The 14,978-nt window shown below is 37.4% G+C and overlaps 1 protein-coding gene across 2 annotated transcripts in view; it reads left to right on the top strand.

Moving 5' to 3' along the window:
• CSMD2 (CUB and Sushi multiple domains 2) overlaps nt 1–14,978 on the top strand; it is a 635,577-nt gene that overhangs the window by 510,291 nt on the left and 110,308 nt on the right. For both annotated transcript variants that reach the window (XM_087939569.1, XM_026702685.2), the window contains 4 exons: nt 2,786–2,882; nt 4,920–5,024; nt 11,141–11,259; nt 12,735–12,804. In XM_087939569.1, the coding sequence (XP_087795695.1) occupies nt 2,786–2,882; nt 4,920–5,024; nt 11,141–11,259; nt 12,735–12,804 (391 nt within the window). The remainder of the gene's footprint in view (nt 1–2,785; nt 2,883–4,919; nt 5,025–11,140; nt 11,260–12,734; nt 12,805–14,978) is intronic.

The following is a 14,978-nucleotide window of genomic DNA, read 5'->3' as shown; positions in this document are numbered from 1 at the left end:
TTAGCTTTATATAAAGAGAGGGAACTGGCCCTTTAAAAAACCTTTGAAAAGTTTGCTAAAGTTCTTGGGTTTTAGTAGGAACAATTAGGTCTGATCCAACTCCAGGATACAAATTGCAGTTTTTTACAACTTATATTTTAAATCAAATAGAGAGAGAATCAGTAACCTAGCAAAAGAGAAGGAAGCAATTAGCATCATAATAGGAGCATTTTGCAGCTTCCAAATTCACAAGGCGTATCTTTTTGTGGGTGTCAAAATTGATTAACAGATTATTTTACTTAGTTTTGACCTGGATTTTTTGAGAATTGTATACCTTGTTATTGGTATTTCTCACAGCATAGCATGGAAGAGAAAAAGGAAGATTATTTTAGCAGAAACGCTAAATGTATTGCAAAACATTTGACACTTTTGATATCAAGGTGATAATTTATTCCATTCATTTGTTAATTTCAGTGGAGTTGGAGAAGGAGCTACTGGGAGAACCAATCTGCTATTAATACAGTTTTTGCTCTGTTTCCTTGGAATGTAATATCTAAATTAGGATGTATTTAGAAGCTAATAGATTATACAAACTGAAGCTAATGATATTAACAAGAAGAAGTATATTTCAGGAAAATGTAGTTTCACACACACCCACTCCCACCCCTCTTCTTGAAAAAATACACTCTCAATATTCTAAGTTTGGAACAGTACCATGCATTTCATTATGTCATCACAGAAATGAGATGCAACTGAAGCAAACTATATCATTTGCGTCATTATCATGATGAAATCATGGCATGACATGTCTTAGTGAAGATAGCCATGACTTCATGAAAGCTTTCTGGGAAATCTTGCACTGGTAATGCACAATAAAATCTGCATTGTTACAACACTGTACTTACTGAATGTACCTTTTCTTATTAAACTAAACTGAACTAAGCAGCCTGGATTCATACAAGATCTTAAACCAGGAAAAAAAGAAACTATCTGAGGTTAATATTTACCTGGCTCTGTCACTGATCTGCTCAAACAGGTGTTGTCTGAAACCCAGCCTTGAAGAAAGGTGTTTGACCTGTTTGTAAAGGAATGAAGTAGGTCCTTATAAGCATAAGCGACATACCTGTTGCATGGACAATGATCCTCATTCATATGCTAGGATCTTCATATAACTGTGCAGACATTTGAGCTGAATTGACAGTTTAACATGTGTGTCTAAGGTCTAATTGGCTGTCGGCAACTCTGTTTTGCTGTAAACATAACCAGAGTGTTTTAAGGATAGCCAACTGAGCATATAACATCTGAATTGTATTAGACTTCTATCGATTTCTGTTTTATATTCCAGGTTAATCCTGGCAAATCAGATGAACTGGAAAGAATGAAAGCATTCTTAGAAGTGGACTATAGACAGTATCTGACCAGGGAGATTGTATATAATCTGTTCACTAGCTATGACTTTTTATATGAATTATTCATTTCCTAAGCAGCAATTCTGCCTGGTAGTAAATATACATTGCAATTTCTGAAATCTTCAACATCATTTTAGAATTACAACTTTAGAATTCCTTCCTTCATTCCCCCACCCCCGCAAAAAAAAAAACCTTCTGAAAAAGAAGTGAGGAATGAAAAGGAGAATAAAACTAACTTTCAGTTCTATTATACAGAAATCATTACAAGTTGGATAATTATTTCTCTTCTATTTTTTTTCCACTCTTGCACTTTTGCCGTTCTTTTTTCTTTCTTTTTCTTACTTTATATTAGTTTTTATCTTCCTTTAAAAAAAAACTTTTGCTCTGTAAAGCTGTTAATATATTATCAAACAAGTTGGGTAATTATGTAGACTCCAGAGCAATTTGTAAAGGCTCTGTGGGGGTTATTAGCATTTTGTTGAGATGAACTCCAAAGGCTTTTGTGTTTCGTTTATGTTTTGATTTAAAGTTTTCACAAAATGGCTTTAGGACAAATTAAGCAGGAAAACAACTGAAAATGTCAGAAACAGTTATTTATAGTCACCCTGCCAAACACATCACTTTTTTTTTCCTATTGCCTTCAGTAAAAAACACATTTTGCATTTCCATGGGATAAATTCCTCCCAAATGCCATCCTGGCTAAAGGGCAGATATCATAATTAAATGAAAAATGTTTTATGTGGCATGCAATTTTACTTTTAAAAAAATCCCCATTGCAAGAAGAAAGTGTGTACGATCAAGATCTAGGATTAAAGATTTCACCTCTTAGTTTGGTCTGTCTAAAGCAGAATTCCCTAACCAGGTGTCTCTGGGGAAAACATTTCCCAGCTAGCATAACTGACAGATTTCAGATATTTGGGTTGTGCTGTGAGAGATTGGTTAACCTCTGCACTATAGTTCTGAGAACACTATCCACCAGACTTAAGACATATGTCATGGCAGGGAGATTACAAGATGTATTCATGGGCAGGCTCTCAGCTGCCATGGGGTTAACAGTGAAACTTGGAACCCCGTGTTAATTAAAACTGCATCAAAGAAGAGGCCTCAAAATGTTCTTCAATGCATTTCAAAGCTCTTTAGTATACAATAGACACACTGAGATTTTTACACTGATAAATTGTGTAAAAAGGATTTGTTGTACAAAGTTTGTGAATCTACCATAAAAAATCAAATTACATTTGGTTTACTGATTGCATTTTGAATGGTACCGTTATAGTAGTACTGGTAACCTTTAATTCTGAATGGTACTGCTAACAGTAGTAATGTTAATCATAATTGTTACTATTATCATCACCATCACATATGTTTTCCTTCTCTGGCCTTTTCCCTGTTTCCAGATTCAAGTGATCAGTTTTGTTACAGAACAGAACTGGGATTCCCTAGAAGTCTTTGATGGAGGGGACAATACAGCCACCATGCTGGGCAGCTTCTCAGGTAAGATCTGAAGGTACCATAGAAAGGGATGTGACTGCTTACATATTAAGTATTTATTTTCAATAAATAATTATTATGAGCCACCCAGAGTCACATAAATGAGATGGGCAACTAGGTAAGTCAAATCAAATCAATCGATATTTAGGGTTGAAACCAGAGCTGGCTGCCAAGGTAGTATTCTCAAGAGAAAGAAACCAATATCCAGAACTGTAGGAGAGGAGCAGGCAGAGCTGGGGGCAGAATTAAATGTGTCATCAGCTTAGAATCCTTACATTGCCACAAATGGTCTAAGTCCAACCCCTTTTGAATTCCACTGACCTTTATTCATTCAGATTTTCCCTTTAGTTGACTAGATTCTTGTGCATAGACTTGAGAAATAAATCTTTCTGAATTGCAGCTTAAGGCACGTTCCCGATCATTTGTGCCCAACAGAGCAGAGTAATGATAGAAAACCAGTTTTTGCACTGACACTGCTGTTCTTCAGTTGAGCATCTAAAATCAGTTCTTTAATCAACTTGAAAGAAGAGCTGGAATCATAGGGAAGTTGGGATGGACAAACTGGATGCCCCTGCCTCACCCTCAGTTCCCAAAATTCACAAAGTCATAAAATCTTCAGATGACAAAATGGAAATAGTATTAATGCATGAGATGTCGATGTTTACATACACAATTTAATTAGATATTTGTCTTCATGCCAATGATCCATAACATTTCTAAATTCTAGAGTGAGATTATTGTGTTGTGAGAGAGATTATTGTGTGTGTGTGTGTGAGTGAGGGGGGGGGAAGGAGGGAGGGAGGGAGAGAGAGCATTAGTGTAATTTAGCTTCAGACAATCAGCCACAAATACTCTGCGGTAAACTGCTGTTTGTCTCATTACAGCCATGTTAGTCACATGTGTAACAATGGCAAAGTATAAAAACCACAGTGTCAAGGTGCTTCACAATTGAAGGATGCTGCTTCTTTGAAGGATTGGTCCTTTCACATATTGAATTCCTTGCTTGGCTTACAAGAAATTGTGAAGCAGGAAGTATTTAATAAAAAAATCCCTGCAGGATGAAGGAGAGAGCCTTGTCAGTATGTGTGAACAAGAAAGATAGAGACTGCTAGGTAGGCAGGAAACAAAAGGGTGACTAATCATAACAAATAATGCTCCATAAAGAAAGTTGCTAGCAAATTGCATGATTGCAGTGTGGTATAAGAAAAGGCAAGTGATGTATCCAGAGGTGGCATTCAGCAGGTTCTGACCCGTTCTGGAGAACTGGTAGCGGAAATTTTGAGTAGTTCAGAGAACCGGCAAATACCACCTCTGACTGGAGATTTTACAGTATCCTTCCCCTGCTACATCCACCAAGTCACACCCACAGAACTGGTAGTAAAAAAAAAATTGGATCCCACCACTGGATGTATCTGAAAAGTGTAAGTGGTATATAAAAGAACACATCAGACACAAGTATGTTAGGTGCAAGGAATGAAGAATGACACTTTGAATTACTCAGACTGGTTTTCTATGGTTACCCTCCTCTAACAAAGGATTAGGACCATACATTAAGCTGCAATACATTATGCACAAGAATCTAGGTTTTTTTTTTATTGTTCCAGGCCTATAGAAAGGATTCCAGACTAAAACACACTCAGTTATACAAACTATACAAATATACCATATGAACCATAAGGGAGGGTCCCTTCTGGGCCTCTTTCTGCATACCAGGGATTCAAGACCTTTTAGCTCCTAGGGAAAGAACCCTTCCTACCTGGGACTCCATGTCAGATTCCACCAGATGGTGCTTTCCTCTGCTTCCCACTTATTTTTACTTGGCAGGGATTGACAAAGCTTTCAATTATATGAAATGTTCATACTTTTAAAATCCATCTAGAGCAATGTATCCTGGGCAATCTGAAGATGTGTGGACTTCACTCTCAGAATTCCCCAGCCAGCATATCAAGATTGGCATGAACCGGATCCTCTCCTAGCACTCTAAAATATGCCCTCTGACTGATTCCTTCCTCTTGTGCCTCTCCCCCCTCCTTCCACTAGGTACCACTGTCCCTGCCTTGCTCAACAGTACCTCTAACCAGCTGTATTTGCACTTCTACTCTGACATCAGTGTCTCTGCTGCTGGATTTCACCTGGAGTACAAAAGTAAGCTCATTTCAGGGCAGTGCCGATTGTTTAGATTGTGTGTGCTGAGTTGCAGTCATTATGCAAATGGGAGATGTGGCATGTCCCGCTTCTGATAGATCCCAGATTCAGTAAACCCAAGCAACTCGAAAAAAGGGATGGGATATACAATCACTGAATGGTAAATTATCAAAGAAGTGCCTTGGATGGAAACTGGAACAGTTTGAATTTAAACCAATTAACTATAGAACCTAGAAATTAATCCAAAAAGTGTTACTATTGGAGGAGGCCATTGAGCCCAAATCCCAGATTAATGCAGGAATCCAGCTTCCCAAACCCAGTGTCTCAAATAAATGATTCTGTAATTTCAAGTTGAAGTCATCTATTGAATGAGAACCTACCATCTTCCCTGGTAACTGATATTTCTGAACGTGTAATTAGTATTGAAATCTGCCATCTTGTAATTTAAATCTTTTATTTCATGTCCAAGATTTTGGAATAATAATGTCTTGGCTGCCTTCTATAGTACTTCAGGTTTTTCCAAAATGATATCATATTTCCTCTTAGTTTCTTTTTTCAAAGGTGAATATATCTATTCCCTTTAGCTCCTCCATGTAGAAATTAGGCTCTGATCTCTTGTTCATACTCACTGACCTTCTCTTGACCTGTTCCAGTATTCCTGAAAAGAAAAAGTGAAATACTTAGAACTGGGTACCGGGTTCCAGGTATAGCGTGTCCTCGATCAAATAGTAGAAAACCTGTCACCAACATCTGGTCACTATTCAATTGAGGGATGGCATTTTCTGTAGTGGGGCCAAATTTATGTTGGGATATGTAATGCTGGGATTTCTGAGATTGAGAGGAAGGTGCTGCCCACAACATCTAGGTAAAATTGCTACATTCATTATGGAGGATTAGTTCTGTGACCCTTTGTTGTTCCTATTCAGGCCTTCGAGGACTTAAATCCCTCCTTAATATACCTGAATCGAAAGAATATTCTTCACCATCCTTCTCTAACCTGTTTTGATTTTGTCTGAAAACTTTCAAATGATAGTGCTATTATTTCCTGTGGTTTGCAAATTGTACTTTTGTTGATCCATATAGTTCTTTAAAGGAACAGTATTTTTTGAAATTATGGAGCTTGGAACAGATCATAAAACATCTTTCCTTGTGTACAATAGCCAATCTTACTTTAAAAAAAGATTATTGATTTTTCAAAGATCACTTAATGTTTTTGTCAATATATACACTATTGTGTAATGATTATAATGCAATGGTTGTCTCCCTGTTAGCAAATACTTCTTCCCTGAATTAAAATTTAAACTATCCTTTTCCATCCCCTCAAGATTTATTTCTGAGATTTATCAGGTGGACACAAAAGATGGAGCTAGTTAATTAGAGATGCTGGAGATTGATCTAAGGTTTCATTCATTTTCTTTGCTATCTAACTATGGATGCTGTTTAAAGATTTATCTCGTCTGGTCATAAAACCAATACTTTCATTCCTAGCTATACTGATTGGCATTAGTTTTTCATGGCCTTAAGCTAAAGGATTTATGGAGTAATTGAAGACAGGAAGTATGGGTGGGAGAGCTAAATCTTCTTTAGACTTGGCCTCTGAACCCTCCCTTTTTAAAAAGATTTTGCTAGAATTAGAGTAGTGGCTCGGGAATTTGGGGATTTGAAGTCTACAGGTTGTAAAGTTGCCATAATTGCCCAGCCCTACAAGCAAACTGGAGCACTTAAAGCTCTGTACAAATGAGTTAAAGCTCCATATAAGTTCCAATATTTGAGGGACTGCCACAAAGATGAGAGGGTCAAACTATTTCCAAAGTACCTGAAGGTAAGACTAGAAACAATAGATGGAAAATAATCAAGGAGAGAAGCAACCTAGAACTAAGAAGAAATTTCCTAATGGTGAGAACAATCAATCCGTGGAATAGGCTTGTGGAAGGCTTCAACACTGGAGCATTCAAGAAGAGACTGGACAACTATTTGTCTGAAATGGTATAGGGTCTCCTGTTCAAGCAGAGAGTTGGACTAGATGACCTCCAAGGTCCCTTCCAACTCTTATTCTATGAGTGATGGTCCTTCTCCAAAGGCTCTTTTCTAGAAGAGAACTTTACAAAGAAGTTGGAGAAAAAACCCTTATCCCACGTGCCATAATCTCTCCCTATCGAGTGCTGATCGGGGCGGGAGGTAGAAAATAATTCATGTGATACTGAACCAAGCACCTCAACAATTTCATGTGTTGAAATGGTCAAATTGAAGCCCAATTGAAGCCCAAAGGTGCATGATATAATCTATGCACTGTATCCCCGCCACAGCCAGAGTTTAGGCTGAGACTATCAGGACAGATGGTCCTTGCTGGGCCTTGCCAGTCAGCTTCTGAAGGAAGTCCCATGGTGGAAAAAACAACAGCAGTGTCCTTTTTCACTCCACCAGAGAAGATCATCAGCATGTATGATATATTCATTTGCATAGGGACTGGACACATGCATTACATGCGGGGAGTATTCCTGAGTCATAACATTTTGAATGTAGAATTAGTGGTGCAGGATGTAATTCTTGAAGCTTCCATCATGGGCTAAATAATAGTGTTGTGATTTTAATGCACTTTAATTGGGATTCTGCCATATTGAAGGAAAGCTTTAAGCCCACAGTTCTACCATCATCTTCTAGTTAACTGATTTCTGCAAAACATTCAGTAAAGTTTAAGAGATTCTCATAAATAAGATAACAAAATGAGCTGGACTGTGCTACTACCAGATGGAGAAAAACTGACCGAACAAACGTTTGAAAGTGTATGTCAATGGCTCTCCATCAAATGGGGTGAAATATACCATTCTAGGGCTTATGTAATTCAACATATGTCATGGATGACGGGTTAGAAAAGATCAACAGAAAGATGCAGTGATAATAAACACCATAAGGAACAGTATCAAGATTCAGGGGGTCTTTGACAAGCTGGGCAGAAACCATCAAGATTAAATGCAAAGCCCTACATTTGAGTAAGAAAAATCGCAGGTTTAATTATGGAACGGGTGGTGATGTAGGCAGGCATTCTGGGCAACAATGCATATGAAACTTTGATATTTTGGAGATCAAGAATTGAACATGAGACAACAAATATAATGTCAAGACCGAAAGAAATCATTGTTCTCTATTCCACATTGTTCAAACTATAGTATGTTGAGAATAGTATAACTGATTCCAGCCATATTTTAGGAAGAACATTAAAAAATTAGGGGTGTCCTTCTCAACTAAGATGATAAGGGACCTGGAAGAAAAACTTTACAAGAAACAGTTGAAGATTATTTAGCTTGGAGGAAAAAATATAGTTGTTCAATATCTGAATTGCCATGATGTAAAAGATGAGGCAGAATAGTTCAGAGTTGTTTCAGAAGATAGGACAAGAACACAAAACGTAAGGAAATTGATTGCAGGTGAAAATCAGGGAAAAATTATTAATAATAATAATTGTTCAGGACATGGTGGATTTACTGGAGGTGTGTAAGCAGAGGCTGGTTGGCAAGGTAACAGGAATGCTGTAGATTCATGAAAAGAAGTTAAGGGTGGATGAGATGATCTTCAAGAGCTTTTCCACCTCTTATCTTCAATTAATTCTTTAATGAAAAGTAATATGGTGCAATAATCAACTAGATATCATAGTTTAATGAACACACAGGTTGATGGACAACAAAGTCGTGGCCTAATACACAGCATCTTCAAAATGATTTGTTTGATAAAAATCATGAAAATTTGAAACTCTGAAAAATAATATGATTGAGAACCATTCCATCCAGCTAAAAATGATACATTATATGAAGTCTTCAATACTTCCATTATTTTTCTATGCAGAAAATTTCCTGATCAGTCTCCAGTACATTTAGTGAGTTGTCCAGTAGAGGGAATAAAAGATGTTTTTGCCTTGCACTGTTCACGGTTGCTGTATTCATGGACTAGGTAGATCAACAAACTAAATCAATGTAGCAGCTTTATGCATTCCTCATGTCAAGACAAATTTCATGCTGTAAAGGCACCTGCATATCTGGCACTTCATAACAATAACATTTTTGATACCAAGCTGTAAAGAGTTCTCCAGGGCAAAGTGCTGTGGAATTAATCAGCTTTCAGAGCTTAGTTCCCATACAGAAATACAAGGATAATAGTGGGAGTAGCTGCTCAACTGGCCATTTCCAGGAGCAGAAAAAGATGGAGCTTATAAAGAGAGATTAAATATATATTTTTGCTTTGTGGCTTCCTTGACATATCAACAAAGTGCCTCTTAAAAGGCTTTCTTTTCCTTCCCTTTCTGGAGGCTGTTTTTAGAAACTCAAAAATACTCTTTCATTTCTCTTGCCTTAACTCATCTTTAGATTTTTGAGTGCTAAAAAACCCCAGAAAGCCTATTCAGTGAAAAATCCTTTATATCACCATATGCATTCATTCATTTAGTACCATTTTTCAGCTCCCTGCAGCAATGATTCAGAGGTTTAAGGTTCTAAGTGCTTTTAAAAAAAATGAATGTTGGTCCTCATGCAAAAAAAAAAATAAGCAAGTTTGGGGCTAGAAGTATTTCCATCGATTGGACAAAGATCAGAGACTCCTGATAGAATACAAATTAAGCAGATTTAGTATGCTGCAGATACCATGTGCTGCATTGTACCATACTAAAGAGACAATGCAACCTTGGGCTACATCAACAGAGGTAGAATATTGGGATCATGGGAAGTAAATAGATGCATTGATCACATCATATGTAGAATACAGTGTCCAGTTCTGTTCATCCAAGGCAACATAGGAACTGGAAAGTATTCAGAGAAAAAGCAACATAGATGGTGAAAGGCTTGCAACCTATGAAGAATGGTTAATGGAATTGGGTATGTTTAGACTTAAAGAAGAGAAAGTGTAGCTGAAGCATAATAGCAATACTTGAAAGATTGTAACAAGGATGAGAATGCGGGCTTATCTGGGGGAAGGACAAGAACCAAAGAATGGAAACTTTATGAAGAGAGATCCAAACTCAAAATTAAGAAATTTCTGATCATCAGAGTATTAAGCAATGGAACAGCCTGCCTCCTGGAGTCATGGAAACTCCATCACTGGAGGCTTTCAAGGGGAAGTTGGATAGCCTTTTCTGGGGCAGTATGAGAATTCTTGCCCTGGGCAGCATTGGACTAGGAGACCAATCCAATCCAATGAGTCTATTCTGATCTGTTCCATTCCTATCTTATGACTGATATTCTATTCCTATAGCAATAGCAATTTATATACCACTTCACATTGCTTTTATAGCCATCTCTAAGCAGTTTACAGAGTCAGCATACTGTCCCCAACAATCTGGGTCCTCATTTTAGCAACCTTGGAAGGATGGAAGGCTGAGTCAATCTTGAGCCTGGTGAGATTTGAACTGCCAATCTGCTGGCAATCGGTAGTCAGCAGAAGTAGCCTGCAGTACTGCATTGTAACCACTGCACCACCATGGCTCTTATCCTATGTTTTGCTACACAGTATAAGATAAAGAGCAGAAAAGAGGGATGGTGGAAAAGGCGAAGCTTTTTCACATACTTGCACTGAGAATATCCCATGGGCCAATTCTGCTGAAAAGTCTTCACCTGACTTCAGCGCTGAGCCATAATGCACTGAATCTGTCCTTGGGATCTCTGAAAAGTGAAGTCAGGGACTCAGATGATGCCTTCCATGAAACAAGTTTGAGGAAATGATCTCCAAGAAGGCTTGGCAGGGAGAGAAAAAACTCAGACAAGTCAGGGTGACATCAAACAATGCTGACTTGTGCTGGCTGAAGTTCATCCAAGGTGCAAGGTATTGCAATAATACTAATAGAAAATGATATTTAAGACCTGACTCTGTTAATTGTAAATTGGCCAAGAAAACAAACTGATGGATCATCAAACCCAGCATCTTTACTCAAGGAACCAATGTCCAAGTTCAAATTATCCTACTTCAGACACATTATGTGAAGAACTAGCTCTCTAGAAAAAACACCGGGAAAGTGGGATGAATTTTCTTAATTCATGGTATCTACAGTAGCTACAGCCTGTTTGAGTAGTGATACGTGCATAAATGGATAATGCTAAATACATACCGATTAACTGTTTGTGCTTTTTTTTTAGCTGTGGGTCTCTCCAGTTGCCCAGAACCAGCTGTCCCCAGTAATGGCCTGAAAATTGGTGAAAGATATGTGGTGAATGATGTGGTCTCCTTTCAGTGCGAGCCAGGATATGCTCTCCAGGTACCTACCCACTCTCCAAATAATTATTTAATTTTGAAAAAAAAAAAAAAAGAGTTAAAGTGGATTGAAAATCATTGTCTTTGTCAAGGTAAATTGAGACATCAGTATCACAGCCCATTCTAATGTCTGGCTACCATGGAAAAGAAAAGTTGGGAAGAAAATTATTGTATGAACTTTATATAATTATCTCAGAGCAGTGTTTTAAAACTTGGCAATCATAAGGTATGTGAACATCAAATCTCAGAATTCCTGAGCCAGGATGCTAAGTTTGAAAAATACTTAAGTTGCCAAATTTGAAAAACAACTTCCCTTAGAATAAGTTTGCAAAATCCTATCAGATGAACATGAGTAACATTTGACATAGAATACAGCAACCTCAGTTAAAATCAAGGGAATCACATCAGTGTAGTATGAAACTTTCAATCTCAATCATAGCGCTTCCTGAATCTCTCAAAAGAACACTAGCGAAATATTTCGTACTTGAAGGCAAAGAATATTATTGTAACTTTGTGGCCTAACCTTTCTTTGGAAGTCTCTTTTGACAAGACATCATCATTAAATATAAAGAGCAACTGTAGGTGCCACTCAAATTATATAAAGAGCAATCTTTCCAGGTTATTTTGGAGAGGTTGCAATCAAATTGATCCATTTTTAACATCTTTGGTGAGGATGCCTTTGGTTAAAAGTGTTTGAAGACTTCCGGAAAATTGAGTAATTTGAACCTTCCTGTTGCTTTGTGGTGTAAAAATTGATGCAGCACAAGGAATTAATTTCATTTCCTGTTGTTAGCTCAAGGTATCTTACTGGAAAATATTGAAAAATCAAATTTACACCTTTCTCTGGATCAGTGGTGTTTAGAAGTATGGGAGATGGGTTTTGCTGAAAAATTAATGCAAAATAAAACACTAGAACTGTAGAGTTAAACTTTCCAGAATTAAAGCAAGGTACTGTGTGTTCAAAATTATTTATATTTGTACCATATTGTAACATTTCTTAAATATAATTAACACTTTTTTCATAATACATTTTCCTGATAAATGTCATTTTGGGTAGAAACACTTTCAATACCCATATTCAATACTATTATTGCACTTTTTTTGAGCATCTCATATTTATCCATAAAGTTGTGTGTATTTGTGTGTGTGTGTGTGTGTGTGTGTGTGTAGACACACATATACAGACACATCAGTGTACAATATTTTCTTTTTTAAAATTTGTTTGTCTTTTGTCTATTTTCGTTTTTGAGTGTACCTTTAGCTCTTTTCTTGATGTTTTGCTCATTAATGAAAGAAAGCTATCTTATCTTAGAATTCCAGGCTGTAGTATGTATCGCTTCCATTCTTTGCTAAAGAATGTTATTTGGCTGAGATAGGTACCCTGACTATCCTTTCCATTTGGCTTGTTTCTCAATTCCTTTTTGCTTCCTACTTGCTAATGGTTTTTTCTTTCTTTCTTTCTTTCTGCCTGTGCTTCAGGGGCACTCTCATATTTCCTGCATGCCAGGAACTGTGCGACGCTGGAACTATCCTCCTCCACTTTGTATAGGTAAAAGTTTATTTAGTTCCTTGCCAAGGACTCACCTTCCTCCCACCTTTTTCTCTCTCTCCCACCTGTCTTCTTTCCTCCCTCTCTTCTTTCTCCCCTCCCTTTTCTACCTCACTTCTTTCCTTTCTTTTTCTCTCCCTTCCCCTCCCATCTCCTCCCCTTTTCTTCCTTCCTTCCTTCCTCAGTAACGAGGCTATTTAATTATTTAATAGCTGAGCTTTATTTTTGAACATTTCAAAAATAAATGGCCCCACCACCTTTTTCATCATGAAAGGTGGGTTGGATTAAAAGCCCAATGGAGAACTAGAACTTATGGTTTCCCAAGTTCTACCCTGTCTAACCAAAAATTGACTCTTATTAGGAAGAGGAGGAATGAACAGGGCACTGCAACCATGTGTTGCAGTCTTTCCTTGGCATATCTGATCCAAGCCTTGGACTGAGGACTCTGTGTGTGTGTGTGTGTGTGTGTGTGTGTGTGTGTGTTTGTGTGTGTGTGTGTGTGTGTGTGTGTGTGTGTGTGTGTGTGTGTGTGTGTGCTTTGAGAAAGAAAAATTCCAGCTATGATAATCCTTGTTATATGTTGAGTACTTTATCTGTAACATTTAATTATTCATGTTACTTTCTGATGTTCCACTGTTCTCTCACATATTAGTGAGCATCTGAATGTTGAAGAAATGCTTCTTTTGTGAAACTGTATTCTCATCTAATGCTGTATTCATATTCTCTCATCTCTCTTTAAAACAGCAAGCTATCTTGTAAGCTTTTGTGCTCAATTTTAGCCACCTCTTGTCTGTAGAAAACAAAGATGCCACAAATAAGTGTCTTTTCCCAGATAGGAATGAGGTCAGTAATAGATGAATGTGATTGCTATCTTGCCAAGATTACAAACAATACCCAAAGAACATCTGTTAGACTAGATCTTCAGTGATTTATGCAAGGACGAGAATAGTCAGTCTGTCTCCTATAAAAGGTATGATCTCCCCAGTTTAAGGTAATGAAACTCATCATCTAAATACTTTATTCCAGGTTGTATACTCCGTAGCCAATAAATAGAGGCTTTTTCTAGCAGTTATCTGTACGTGCATGTAGGAGCCTGTTCTGACCTTAATGACTTAATATTTTGCTGCAATTGTGATTCTCTCTGGTTTTCCTATTGGCTTTGTGGATTTGTTAAAAATAATAATTTTGGAATAATAATAATCAACTTGATGCAGGACATGAAGTTAGGGTAGTACTTTGAAAGCTTCATTTTTTTTTCTGGTCAGAATAATTGTTCTCTGCGACAGGAATAAAAGCAACAGTGGGAAGTGGAAACAGGAGGCGAACCATTGATCTTGCCGTGAAATAGTCATTCATTTTTGTAATTTCCAGATGATCGCCATTGTCTCTTCCAGCCTAAAGGAAGTACTTTCTAAGGGTTGTGTTAACCCAACATGCCAGGCTAAGCTAAAATGGGTTTGGATAGCTTGTGGTAGAGTATGTTCTCAAAACTAAACTATTTTTAAATGTCTTTAGAGAGTCTCAGTCATCCAGGGGATGGTTGTCCCAAAGGTGCTTTTTTCAAGAAGCAACTGAGCTTTCTTTGCTTTTTCTTGAAGATGTTTCACTTCTCATCCAAGAAGCTTCTTCAGTTCAGTTCAGTTCTTCAGAAGTGAAGAAGCTTCTTGGATGAGAAGCAAAATGTGTTCAAGGAAAAACAAAGAAATCCAGTTGCCTCTTGAAAAAAGCACCTTTGGGACAACCATTTTTAGCATGCCGTGTAAACCACACAAACTTTTTATAAGTATAATATCCTTGATTTATTGATTTACACTTATGTGAATGTGGCAATTGTGTTTTAGATCTTGGTGTTTCCTATGAACCAAGCTAGTGTTCACCAAAAAGTGTTATTTCAAAAGGGATATCATGTTTTAATATATTTTTGTCTTCTGTCTTCTGTTCTTTTCTATTTGTGTTGTATCCTGTGTCTCTTTTCCCATGTTCAGCCCACAAACATTTTGTTCCACTCAGTTACAAACAGTAATTGAAGGTGGCCTCCCCCTTATTTGCACTTCATCGAACGTTTTTATTTTGTCTGCCTGCAGACCTCTGTTCCACGAACATGGAAACAGTTGAATCAATATTAGCATAAAACAGCTGAATCAGTGTTAGTATAAAAACCCTTGCCCGATTTT

Source organism: Pseudonaja textilis, chromosome 10, assembly GCF_049901715.1.
Source record: "Pseudonaja textilis isolate UNSWEBS1 chromosome 10, rPseTex1.2, whole genome shotgun sequence".
Taxonomy (NCBI): domain Eukaryota; kingdom Metazoa; phylum Chordata; class Lepidosauria; order Squamata; family Elapidae; genus Pseudonaja; species Pseudonaja textilis.
Note: the sequence above shows the minus strand (reverse complement) of the source record. Positions and strands in the feature narration are given on the sequence as shown.